General features: G+C 35.2%; 1 protein-coding gene across 2 annotated transcripts in view; it reads right to left on the minus strand.

The window, feature by feature from the left end:
- HGF (hepatocyte growth factor) overlaps window positions 1-14,442 on the minus strand; it is a 72,131-nt gene that overhangs the window by 41,338 nt on the left and 16,351 nt on the right. The window contains exons 5-7 of one of the 2 annotated variants that reach the window (XM_063099990.1): window positions 13,728-13,870; window positions 7,278-7,398; window positions 5,654-5,772 (exon numbers count right to left, since the gene is read on the minus strand). In XM_063099990.1, the coding sequence (XP_062956060.1) occupies window positions 5,654-5,772; window positions 7,278-7,398; window positions 13,728-13,870 (383 nt within the window). The remainder of the gene's footprint in view (window positions 1-5,653; window positions 5,773-7,277; window positions 7,399-13,727; window positions 13,871-14,442) is intronic. The other variant, XM_063099989.1, reaches the window with a different exon arrangement.

Genomic DNA, 14,442 nt, shown 5'->3' on the forward strand with positions numbered 1-14,442 from the left:
TTACTCTAGACTTTGGGATTTTAAAGTGGGCAAATGGTGGTACCAATCATTTAAATGGGAGTTTAAAAAGCAGAATAGACCTTCCTACAGGATTAATGAAGAAAATCAGAGAAAAAAGATAATAAATGATAGAAGAGGTCTCCAATGGAGTGAGTTGCTGGTGGTGAGACTGGGAAGAATTGCAGCAGGCAAGAGGCATATCCCAGTGAGTGTACCCTGCGGGGACCATATCAGCCTCACATGTTCTGACATGTAGCAAAATGCTATTCTCAGCAGATCCAAGGATACCTGAGTTTCCCAAGATCCTTCCGGGGGGGGGGGGGGGTCCAGGAGATCAAAACTATTTTCATAATAACACGAAGATGATATTTGTTCTTTATACGGTGGAGTTTTCCAAATTTATAAAATTTCTAAATTTCTCTAAAATCTACAATGCCACTGTTTTTCCTAATTTTTTTGGAAAGTATTTTCATTAAAAATATATCTATTAACATCCAGTGAGCTTATTGTTTTCAATGAATTAATAAATGTTTTTTTAATTTCTCCTTTAATTTCTAATAAAGTAAATATTGATTCATACAACCTACATAGAAAGTTGGAATTCCCGATCATGTTAAAGAGTATACAGGTGTCTTCAGTTCAAGATGTTTGTGAATTGATTTAAATAATCAATGAGATTTTCAGAACATCAGTCACAAGGGAGCATTTCAATTGACAGAGATCTATTGAAATTCACTTCAGAAAAAAACAATTAGTTCTAACAAATATTATTTCTCTCTGATGGCAGTGAACTGATATATAGGACAAACTGTTATTCAAAATATAAAGTTATTACAGGGGAAAACCATAAGAAAACCAGTACTTCCTTCAGGCACTATACAGGACTTCCAATCTTATCATATATTTGCAATGTCTTAAAATTCCGTGTTCCTGGAATTCTGCTAAAAGTTATATAGTCAGAATACTTGTGAGCTGCTGATATTTGGGTAGAAGTCCCCTTCTGAGGATTGCAGTGTGAAGGAAGGCTAAGAAGACCTGTCCTGAGTACTCAGTACATTTGTCAGTCAACAAGCAACATTCATCCTTCCCTTTCAAGTGATACACTGATGTAAGGTAGGAGCTTGAGAGCAAAGTCACAAGAACAAATTTGTAGTTCATTCAGCTTTGAACAAATAAAAGGAACCAAGAGCAGCATTCAAACATTGGCTCTGAAAAGTGTAAGTATCTCTGTATCAAGGCAGTATCAGCTTTTGCTTTGCTAGTTCATGGTAAAGCTCTAAAACTTCAATTTTATTATAGGCCTCAGTCTGTTTTGGTCACTTTTCTATCCCTGCGTCTAGAAACATGTTTGACAAATAATAGCTGCTCAAACAATATTTATTGAATGTTATGGAGAAAGGGAAAAACAACCCTCTTTTTTTTCTACGTGCTTGCTGAGATTGCCTTGTGCCCAAGGCTTTGACTGTCATATTCACTCATGACTTTCTATGACCTTCTAGAGAAGACTGATCTTGCTTGCACTATGGACATAGACTCCAAGCACTTGCATCTCAATATAAGCAGAACTAAACTTGTCATCTTTCTCCTTAAATTAATACCTCTCTTATATCATCTCCCCAATAACTTGGGAAATATTCTAGACTTTTCTCTTTTACTATCCCATTTCCCACTATATGCTATTTGTCATTATATGAATAACTTGGACATTCGACCTCTTTAACATTGTTCACATCCTTCTTCACCTTATTTTTCTCACTGCTTACTTATTGTCCTAACTCTTCATTTCACACTTTCGTTATTTCTTACTGGCTTGTATTTTATGTACTTTATGTTGGTGAGCCTTTTATTCCTCACCTCATCATGTTCTCTGAAAGATTTTTATATTCAATGTATAAATTTTTAAATTTCCTGTGATCACAAGGTTCTAAGAGATAAATATGCACACCTACACTAAACATACACACACACATACCACATGCCCAGAAACACACCCATATGTGTATGTATATATTCTGGATAGATTCATTCATTATTAGTAGTCCATAAATGATAATAAACAGCACGGATATATGTTTGATGTATTTTCAAAGATCTCTTTGTTTAGTGTCCCCAAGGTTTTTACATCCCAGGGCAATGCACTACAGCAAAATTCAAGAGGAATGGGAAGTCTGCCTCTGTTCAGTAAAGTAGGAAAGGGTGGTAGTAAATGGGAAAGTAGGGGTGTCATACTCGCCTGACTTCTGAAGAGCATGTGCATCTCAGGCAGGGACTTTGGAAAAGAATTCATACGTAAGTAGAGGAGCTGGAACTTAAGCCCCTTAAACTATCCATGCCCACAGAAGCCTAGAAGAGTCCTTATGTTCCCTGGATTTCGTGGACATCAGTTTGGAGAACACTATTCTAGATCACAAATGAGATAAGACCCCACCCCCTACTTAATTTTTTTAGTGTTTCTCTTGGCAACTGGATGGGCTACTCTTGGATCCTACTTGTTCTGCTTCATATCAGCTTAGTTTTTCCCATCTTCTTCCATTTTTCTGTTTTAACCCAACAACCTACCCATGCCAACTTACTTGCCATGTTTTGAACACTACAGTTCTACTCCACCTATCCATGTCTTTGCACCTCTCTTCACTGCCTCATCACAGCCATTTCATAGAATTGAAATAAGAATTATTGATACTAGATGGAAAGCATCTCTCTGTGTTAAATAAGTGATGGCAATTTTGATTTTCTAATACAGTTATTATGTCATGAACCAAGAGTTTAAAAATCTCTTTTCAACTTGTAAAAGAGTAAGTGACACAATCATCAACTCTATTCTTTTCTTCAAACATATTGAAAACCCAGAATGAGTTTAGCTGGTCTGGACTAAAAGACAACCAGAAAGCTGGCCCAGAAATATAATAATACAAATAAAAAGTGATAATCAATTATCTGTTGCACCCAGTGCAAGTAAATGTGTGTGGTCTCCAAGATCTTCACCCACTGGTGTGCACTTGTATAATTCCTTCCCCTTGAGTGTGCATGAAACTCGTGAATACAATGAGAGAGTCACTCCTATGATTAGGTTATGTTATAAAACAAAGGTGAAGAGATTTTATATATGCAATTAAAGTCCCTAATCAGTTGATTTTAAATTAATTATAAAGAAGATTAACTTAGGTGAGCCTGACCTAATCAGGTGAGCTCTTTAAAAGGACTAGAGGTCAGCAGTTCAAAGCAGTAGAGTTGCTATCCTGTTGGCCTTGAAGAAGTGATCTTCTATATTGTGGAGAGGGTCATCTGTCAGGAAATGGCAGGCAGCCTCTAGGAGCTTAAAGTCTCAGCCTTATAACCACAAGAAACTGAATTCTGCCAACAGCCAGTGAACTTGAAATGGGATGCTAAGTCACAAGTCTGGTGGACACCATGATCATGACTTTGTGAGATCCTTAGTGGGGAACTCACCTGAGTCATGCCTGGACTCCTGACCCACAGAAATAATGAAATAGTAAATGTGTGTTGTTTTAAGCTGCTAAGTTTTGGTAATTTGTTATGCCACAGTAGAAAACTAAAACAAAATTGAAACTACCATCAAATTTCTCAGTTTTGCACGATAGGCTTGACTGTATATGTAAGCCAAAACATTTGAAAGAATATGCATAAAACCTTATCTCCTATGCTTTCCAGAATGTCAACTTTATTTCATTCATTTTAATAAAAGTGTAATCTCTTTATATCTATATTTACATCTCCCCCTATGTATATTACATATATACTCATATATAGATATATTTTAAACTAAAAGATATCCTGTAATAAAATATTTCTAAAATATTTCCAAAACTCAGAAGGTTATTTTAATCTGAATAATATGGGTTTGGCTCACAAATTCTATCATTTTCTTAGAATTAACATCCTATAAACACCACCTTCTACTTAACAAAGCCATCAGAATTACTGCATGTTACTTGCATAATTAACCAATTCATGTTTGAACAGAAAAGAGAAAGAAATGAATTTAATAGTCAGGACCTGTCATTTTCTTTCTATTCTTTTTTCTTTTGTCTCCCAATCTCTTTTTAAAATACCTTAAAGATCGGTTTGGAACTGAAGAGGAGAGTAACACTTGGATTTCTCAGTGTGTGCATGCCAGTTAAAAGGTGAACGTGCAGATGAGTATACATGTATGTGAATACATGTGTATGTGTGTGTATGTGTGTGTGTGTGTGTTTATACTGGTTGTATTTCAGAGCAGATTTATAGGAGTACCTAAAGCACAAAAAACTGAAGAGAAACGGTTGTTTTATTTTACCTAACTGGTCTAGAATGATGGAAAGATTAGTAAGATCAAACAAGTCAAAGAATGGAACTAACCAGTCTATGCAGAGAAACACTGCCACAGGAGACACCTTTTATTTTAAAGGACAAAACAGATGATTCAACTTCCTTGGAACATTGAATTCCACTCAAAGAGGCTTCCAGATTCTGCAGTTATTTTGCACATGCCAGGCGCATCCTCTTTCTATGGGCTTTGTATGAGTTGCTCAAAACATTTCTTCTTATTAGCAGGTCTAAGTGGAGAGGGGTTTACCTTGGCAGTACCATAGTGTTGATATTAGTGGATAAGGTTTGTTTACAGAAATATCACCATCATGCTACTATATGGAATTATGCAAGTATCTATCCATGTCCTCATAATTGCATATGTTACTCTGGGTTCTTATTTATATATATATACACACACACACACACACACATACACACATACCTTTGTATTATCAAGCCAATTGATAACATTATTATGCCTTATTAAATTTATGCAACTCTATCGATCTGAAAGCATTTCAGGATCCAATTGAAAAAATGAGACCTGTATTCATAGAAGCAAAAAGCATGTCTATATCTAATTATTATCAAGCATTATTTCAGAAAAGAGCAAAAATGTGTGAGTTAGCCATAGAGGAGAGGACAAGTATACAGATTTAAAGGGATGCCACAGCACAAGTAAAAAAAGAAGCTTTTTAACATAAATTCAGGAGAGCTGAACAGAGGCCAGTATACAGAAAAAGATTATAGGGAATGCAAAGAAAAAGGCAGGTTGAAACAGAATACAGGCTGTATACAAGGACAATCAGAGAGGTAGGAATCAGCTACTAGAGATTCAAGACATCTGTGAAAAGCTTCTATTGGACTCATTATTCTTCACTGCAGCCTCTGTCATTCACCAGAAGAGGGTCACAATCAGCTGACAGTTCATATTACGTCTCTGGGAAGGAAAGGTGGGAAAGGATACAGGATCGGAAGGTAAGAATCTAAGGTCCTAACTTTTACTGCCCTAATGAGTTTGTGATGCTGCACGTATTCCTTGATCTTTTTCTCTCTCTGGATTTTTAAAAAATTTTTTGAATAATATTAGAATGTTTAGGCTTTTATCATAAGTATAAGTACTTTTGTGCATGTATGGACTTGCATATTTATCTCTTTCAAAATAATGGTCTCCGAAAATACAAAAGATTGGGAAGGATTATGTAACACATTCTTAAAATATTAAAACCCGCACACATTAAAGCATCAGGTGAAATAGTTGTTAACCTGTCTTACTAATAATCGCCTGCTTAGATCCAGTCTGTGAGAGGAAAAGGAAGCAATAAATTTGACCCTAACTTACCGCACATTTTAATTGCACAGTACTCCCAGGGGGTGTCAGGGTCAAGAGTATAGCACCATGGCCTCGGCTTGCCATCAGGATTGCGGCAATAATTATCATCAAAGCCCTTGTCGGGATATCTGCAAACCACACCGAGAAAAGTGTCACGTAAATCTGCCTGGAAACACCACCCAGCCTCAGCTCACAAAATAACTTTCCACCTAGCTTGGATACTACTAGCTAAGAAAAGAGGAGGTTTTCTATGTTTTGGCTTACAAGGACTGCTAATCATTAACTATTAATCTATTAACTTTCATATTCCACTAAGTATAGAGTATCATCCCCTTTGCTAATAAACTAGGCACCTGTCCATCAGTTGAGATCCCAAAGTGAATCCCTTTCTCATAAAGCCCAATTAAGAACAGATTACCTAAACATGACCTCATGTAGAATGCTCATTAAGAAATCAGGTTCTCTTCTAGGGCAAACTTAAAGTTCAAACTAAAGTTAGGATTCAGTTGTTCTGTTACTAATGATAGCTCAGTTTTGAAAATAGAGGCTTTCTAGGTCACGCCCTCACCTCCTCCAGAGCAAGAGACAAACTCCATCACAGCACTTTCTCCACATCCCACATCCCTTTAAGTTAACAGAGTCCTGAATTTGTGACTTGGTTTTAATTGCTACCATATCCCTTCTGCTCTCACTTAAAAGACAAGACATGCATTTAAAAAATAAATCAGAGTTTTAATTTCATTTAAAAGAACAACAATAAACAAAAAAAGATAAAGAAAAAGAAGAAAAAAAAAAACCTAGCAGTTTCCAAAGAAAGGTGGGGATAGAGATTCCTCCGCAATTATTTGCATTTTTATTCTTTATAATAAATGTAATGAAATTTCTTTTTTTCAACTTAAAAGTTTTATGAGAAATGAATAGGCAAAAGAAGACTTTTTTTGTAACTATTTAAGCTCAAAACCTACTCCTGAGGAAAATGATAGACTGAGTTGCCTGATTTCTCCAAATTGTCTGTCCATATTGGCAATTTCAAAATACACCAAGATAAAGCAACCAAAAAAACTGTTTGCTCCACCCATTTGCTCCGTTCCCTTCTACAGGCATGACCTATGTCATGATGTTACGCATGTGACCCAGAGTACCCGAGTCTCTGAAGATGCAGCTATGGGAGATTCACTTACATTTAGTAATAATGCCTCTTCCCAAAATTGAGGCCTATCCAAGTGGTCATTACTGAATTGATCCTGTCTTTTTGTGTGTGTGCTATGGGAGAGAAAGAGGATGCTCCTCCTGGCATTTCTACTCTGCACCCGATAGTCCTGTGTATAGGACTTTCCTGATAGTAGAAACTTTTAACCTAGTCAGCCACCTTCAGCTTTAACTAGCTGAAGGTGTAGCCAGTGTTCTCATATACCTCATCATAAACCCCTTTGCTCCAAGACTCCCTCCTTCAAAAATAATGGCTCCTGTAACTCTGTCAGAAGAATCCTGAACATTCAGAGGAATTCTACATTTTATGTTCATGCTCTATCAAGAAAATATCATATAAAGAGAATTTCCATGGAAGTTCTTCGTGGAGCAAATAACAATTTGCAAAAAGAATCATTTGAAGCATGATTCGGTGGTATTTTACCTTTCGGGCAAGAATTTGTGCCGGTGTGGTATCTGATGATCCCAGCGCTGACAAATCTTGCCTGATTCTGTATGATCCATGGGACCTCGATAACTTTCCCCATTGCAGGTCATGCATTCAACTAATAAAATTAAAGCATGGCATGTTAATTTTTCTCTGACAGCAAAATCAAATACAGCACTGTTCCATTTAAAGAACAGTAAACCACCTGTTTAGCAAACAAATTTTTAGAAAACTCTACACACTATTCAAACTTTAAGTTAGGGCTTAATATCTTAAATATTGCCATAAAATACACCCTATAGAATTCTTCATACAGTTTAAATAGGATTTTTGTAATTAGTGTCATACAGATTTACTATAGGGCCAGGATTCTGCCTATCTAAATTTTCAACAACTGTCCAAAAGCTACCTAGAAACTGGAAATATAAGATAGACCCTTGGAGATTTTTTTTTTCCGTTTTGGTCTAAAATATAAGGATCTCAGCATTTATATTGTTGGCAAAATAGTTCTCCTCTCTCAGCTTGTCCTCCACAAGAATTATACGATTTAAATTGAGTACATGTCATATTCATACAGGTAATGCTATAATCAGGACCAGGTTGATTTAAGAGACTAGCTTCAAATAGGAGTCTGGTACAGTTCAAAGAACAGTGATATTTTCAAAGAAACCAAGATTCCTTTCTGTTAGTGAACACCCATGTTGAATAGACTGGGCAGGCTCACATTCTTAGCTACCTTAGGATAGAAGATGACCTGCTATTGAACTCCTTGTACCCACTTATTTAAAAAAAAATGGATAAGCTGACCCAATCATGCAGAATCTTACTGATGATTCTGTGAGGTTAATTAAGAGTTCTCTTCTTGATGGCCTCATATCACACTGAAACCTCTGAATCATATCAACTAACTGAAAAAGAGTCTTTTCAAACAGGTTGATTTGTAGCACAGCAAGCATCCTGTGGAATAAATCATTGCTTGGCTTTTCTACGAATCCGGCAGACTTCTCCAAACACATCATTTGTATCTCGCGATCACTGATCATCTAACGTAGCTAAAATGGGGAAAGACATCAATGTTTAGTTTTATCCACTGGAATCTAGCCTAATGAGTATTTACAGCAATTTGGGATATAATGTTAGAATCACCACTTTTAAACCTTTGATTTTTATAACCAAATTGGACATGATTAACTTTCTGAAACATGCAACCATTTGGCTTGATCCATCTACTTCCTTTCATGTAGGTAGGTTAATCCATGAATTCAGACAAGGAACCAATTCAGCTTCCCCATGCTCCAGTCAAAAAGCACCTGTCCTGTAAGTGAGAGGGGTCCCAGAGCATATTGATAAAGGTGCTCAGGTTGGCCAAGGTCACTTCCACATTGAAATGCTGAACATAGGTTATGCATCATCACATTTTAGCTTTCCATTTGAAGGAACTGCTAAAGAATGCAAGGTTCGGTATCTTCAAAGAAAATATGTGGCCTTTATCATTGCTGTTTGCTCCTTTGTATTGCATGAAAAAGTAGAATAGAATACTGCAGTCACGCATAAAAGATAAGTATCCATATGTACAATTTCTACTCTTGTATAGTACTCATGAATCAGAATATATCTATTATGTCTCCTCCAGCAAATGCAGTTTGTTATGGTAAATACATTTCTGATGAGAGTGAATAGAATTATTTTCTGGGAAGCAGTGCTATAGGTATTATTACAAAATATTTTTTCCTGGACTTACAGATTTTTAATAGTATTAAGGAAAGATATCTACACGAAACAGATGATTCTAGCAGATGACTATTTTCCAGAATGATTGTGGTAGATCAGTGCTTCTCCAAACAGTAATGTGCATAAAAATCACCAGAGATCTTGTTAAAGGGAAAATTCTGATTCAGTGGATCTGGGCTGGCACATTAATAATAAACTCCCAGGGGATGTTGGTGCTGCTGGTGCTTGGACTTCACACTTCGAGTAGAAGCTTGCAGTTAATGTGGTCTATTCTAAAAGTTCTAAGGGTTTGGCAGTAATGGCATTTTAGAAGAAACTGGATTTTACTTGGACCTTGAAGGATGGATGGGAGTTGGATAAGGTATAAAGGGATAAAATAACATGAAACAGTACAGAAACATGAAATAGTATGTTATGTTTGTAGTAAAGTGAAGAGAGAGTTATGGCTGCAGCTGCAGGCCTAATGAGACAAAAATAAATAAATAAAAGTTAGCAAGAATATTATATATATCAGAAGGCAGTGAAAGTTGCTTTTGAGGTGGGAATTATACATCTTCTGAGATGGAACTGAGATGACAAATATATTATAGTTAAATATTCTTTGATTATGCCATACTTTTAACATAAAATATTTGATTCTTACACTGAGGAAAATAAGGCTCACAAGTTTTAAGGGACTTATCTAAAAGAGAAAATGTCAAACTTGTGCCTGGAACACATGTCTTTTGACCCCATAGTCTAGGGTTCTTTCCATTATTTCAAATTGCCCTTTTGTCTTACATATTTTAATTGTGTCCTCACATTCTAACTGGCCATACTTTAATATAGACAGATAGCAATGATTTTAGGAAGTCAATACCCCTGCCTTTTCCAACATTGTCCCATTACCCTCTACCTTTTTGTTTACAACACTAGCTCGCCCTCTTGTTGGATTCTTGCCTATTAGAGAATGGGGGAAAGGAGGCCATGGGAAAGCATCTTGATTGGCCATCTTATCCCAGGAAAATGGCTGAAAATTCTGTTGCTTTACCATTCAATCAAACCATCAGATTAGTCATAAAAATTACCTCAAGAAAACTAAATATTGAACTGATATTCACTTTTCAAACTTCCAGAATTCTGAGACTCTTCTACATTTTCCTAGCTCAAAGGCAAGCAGTACAGGTGGAAACCAAGTTCACCTACCCAAGGAAACAGGTGGAAGTATGAACTTTGTAGCTGTACAAGGTGGGGGAGGATTGTCCTCCTGGCCCTCTCTATCATCGTCATGGCATTATGTAACAGTTCCATCAAGTTCATCTCTTTCAAAAAAAAAAAAAAAAAAGCAAAATACTGTCCTAGATCACATAAACTCAAACTAAATAGTTTCTGCTCATAAGTACAATATTTTTTCCTAAGTATAGTTCTGGCCTAAATAATAGCAGAAAACTACAAAATCTACACGTAAATTATAAGTAGCATTCATTTAACATCTTTCTCATCATACTAAACAACTTAACTGAAAAGTTGTGTTCCATTTTTCTCAATCATAAAACCACAAGTGACGTGAGTTTTCAGACTAAAACAACTATTATGAAAGTATCTGAATCTATCTTTAATCAGTGCTTATTTTATTCTAGTCAAAGGTAATCTCTCAGAAAAATCCATGCAAGTAATTACTTGAGCAAACCTGAATGTTTAAAATATAAATAGTTTCACAAATCCACATTTATAAATAATATTTTTATTTAAATTTTTGTTTTTAAGTCTTACTCCACATAGAGTATCAAATTACACACATAAAATTATGGCAGTGTTGTTTGGGATTTTAAGTGTAAGGTCTTTAAAAAATAATGATAATGGCTTAATTAAAATGTATTTACTTGAATATTTGACAATCATTAAAAATGACATCTGTTTCAATGAATGACTAATAATTGCTTGATTTTAAATCCCAATCAAATGCTAAAGTAAGAAATTGGATTTTATAACCACAACCTTCTGTAACTTTTGAATTAATTGGTAGTGGGGTTTTTTGCATAATTATGTAAGGTTCTTTCTTTTCTTAATTGAGAGACAAAATTGTACATAGCTATCATGTACAACATGATGTTTTGAGTATATATACATTATAGATTGACTAAATCTAACTAATTAAAATGCATTTCCTCACAGAATTATTGTTTTTGTGGTGAGAACATGTAACATGTAGTCTCTTAGCATTTCAAAAAAACAGTATATTGTTATTAACTCTAGTCACCATGTTGTATAATCGATCTCTTGAAGTTATTTCTCCTGTATAACTAAAAGGTTCTAAATGTTATATAGTATTCATTTTCTTTTGGAATGACTAATATATATCAAAGTCTTAAATTATAAGAAAATAGTATTAACTATTGGATATCAGATACAATTCTTCTTTGAACCAAAATTTTAAACAAATTTCAGATGATTATTTAGCCAAGAGTTCAATATAGTTAGAAAAATTTCAAAAAATAATTACTGTTCTATATGTCTCTTTTAAAAGAACAATTCAAAGTTTGACCACAGGTATTCTTCTTGTTTAATTTTAAATATACAAAATGATTTGATAATTACTATCTCATCCATAATGGAGCAACCTTTATAACTTGCCATTTAATAAGCTAATACTCATGGATAGAAATGGCCCACCCATTATGCTATTTAAACATTCTGGATTTGGAGGTTTCTCCCTCACACATGTATTTTGGTAGAAATTTATATCTGATCTATGTTATTTTGTAGTATCCATTTTATAGATAGCTCTGTTTTCCTCTATTAATGTACTAACAATGCTTCTTATTTTGGATCTTCTTCATTAAAATCCTGCTAAAACATTGCTCATTTTAGCTTGAATTTAAAATATCACAGTTCAATTCACACTCCTTGTAACATTTTTAAGCTACAGGGCAAGCATTGGTTCTCATCTCCCATGGGAGGGTTATTCTACGATTGTCAGACCTCTAATTGTTTCCAGAAAGAGCATTATCTGCAACCTTTAGTGCCACAGTAACCAACAGAATCGCGTGCCATTGACACCAATGAGCAACGCCCTTTTCTAAAGAAAGAGTGATGACCTCAAACTATTTAAAGATATTAGAGAGTTACGTTCCAATGAAATAAAGATAAATGAAAATAGGACTTTTCAATTACTTCTCTTCCAGCACTTTTATTCTATGTCACTTATCAGTCAAGATCTATGTCAGTATATTTGGATGAAGGTTCTTCTTATAAAGCAGGAGTTAAAAATCACATTCTCACAAGGAGTAGGCAGGTAACAGGACTGCTAAGCTGTTTAAAGTTTGAACAAGTTACCCACCTTTGAGGACATTATGCCAAGTCAAACAAAATCAATAAGCAAAAATCTTTGCCTCTGATTTTCAACCTCAGAAAACTGTAATAGTGGGAATTCCCCCAAAAGTAGGGATTTTTTCTTCCATGTGCAAATTTAAGACAAATATTAATTCCAGACTTATTCATACAAAACAGACTTGTTCATAACGTTGTCACAGATAAGTTTATTATTTTTAAAAGAAAAGAAAACAATGAAGAAGTTATAGGGAACAGAATATGATATGGATGGAAAGTAAGAATTTACAAACAGAACTGGCTCTAGCACATGAAGTCAAGGATTTTAAATTAACTAACAACAGAAAACAAATTCACTTTCTCTGTGATCATTAGCTAACAATGGCCTTTACTCTTTTTGTGATAAATATCAACCTAATATTAAATGAATATTAGTGGAGGAAATATTTTTTTAAATATTTAGCTAATAACAAACAGGTAAGATATCATACTATAAAAACTGGACAACATTCCGGCAGTACCCCCTCCCCAAATACTTCAAAATCCTAATAAAATTCTAACAGAATTTCATCCATTTTTCACTTCAATTTTTGGAATTTTAGAGTTTCTGATAGAACTGAAATATCCAGCTATTCAGTAGCCAGAAACTAAGAAAAACAAAACCACATACAATGCTGAAATGGTTACTCTTCCATCTTGTCAGTCATTGAGTTTTCCACTGCAAAAGTAAGGACAATGCCTTTTTATGCTGTGAGAAGAGGTAAAAACACAGATATGGGTATAAGGTGCCTGCCTTCAAGACAGCTTGGGGTCCATTGCTTTGATCTCTTCAGATACTATTCTGAAGGGTACTCAGTTCCATTCCCAGTCTATGTGCCAAATTTGGTTCTAGTCACATTTTCACCAAAATGCACATGGGGGGAGTGGGGTCAAGCTTCCCGTTTTCCCTTCTATAATCTTCTGGATCCATATGCCCTTCTCACACCCCTTCAGAGGAGTTTTGATAAAATTTCTGTGGAAGCAGGGCTGGATGAACAGAATTAGCATTACTAACAAACAGCTAAATTTCATTCAGCTCCTTTCGGGTGATGTATGGGAGCAGATTTTGAGGTATGTGAGCTCAAGACAGTAGGTAAGTAAACCTCCTCTTTTACTCTCTTTAGAGGGATGTCTCAGACTGTGTTGAAATTCAAACTGATAACTTGCTCCATTATTTTGCATTAATCTGTTGATAATCAGATCGTTTTGAAAACATCATGTAAAAATTCTCAACACATTATCTATAGTTTCATTTGGATGAATAACATATTTCTTGTGATTGATTCATTTCTGGTAACCTTTAATGTGAATTACAGTTCTACACACAGGGGGAATAGAGTGCCCCACACGGCATTCAGGTTCATTTACCTTCTGAACACTGAGGAATGTCACAGACTTCGTAGCGTACCTCTGGATTGCTTGTGAAACACCACGGTCCCCCTTCTTCCCCTCGAGGATTTCGACAGTAGTTTTCCTGTAGGTCTTTACCCCGATAGCTCGAAGGCAAAAAGCTAGTTTTAAAATGATAATCATTACAGTATAAGAGCATGCAACTTTATTTTTAGCCTATTAATTTGACTAATTATTGGATATGTTTTTCCTGAAAGTAGAAAAACCTTTATTCTATCTCAAATACCTTCATATATTTTGTTAAATTCTGTCACTTCCATCCATTCCCAAAACACTTGAATTTTATTAACATTCGACTAACTGAATTTCCATATTCAACATCAAGTTAAAATATTCCAGAGTATAATTGATGTTGTTTGCAACACAATTTCAAAGCTCCACTCAAAGTTAGCAAGTGATTTAGCAGGGCCGCTTAGAAGAAAACAGAAAACACTGCAATGGACTTTGAAATCTCACTATTACATTGCTTATCCGAGATCACTACTTGTTTGCTTATTGCTTTTCTTATGAATAATAGCCCCCTTTTTTCCTGCACAATTGAGAAACAGATCGGCAAACTAACATGAACAAAGGGTCCAGAATCAAATCAAACCTGGATTCAAATTTCAACTTTTTTTCTTACTGTGAAACCCCAGCAAGTCATTTAGCTTCTCAGCCTGTTAGCTCACCGGTA

Source organism: Cynocephalus volans, chromosome 6 (assembly GCF_027409185.1).
Source record: "Cynocephalus volans isolate mCynVol1 chromosome 6, mCynVol1.pri, whole genome shotgun sequence".
Taxonomy (NCBI): domain Eukaryota; kingdom Metazoa; phylum Chordata; class Mammalia; order Dermoptera; family Cynocephalidae; genus Cynocephalus; species Cynocephalus volans.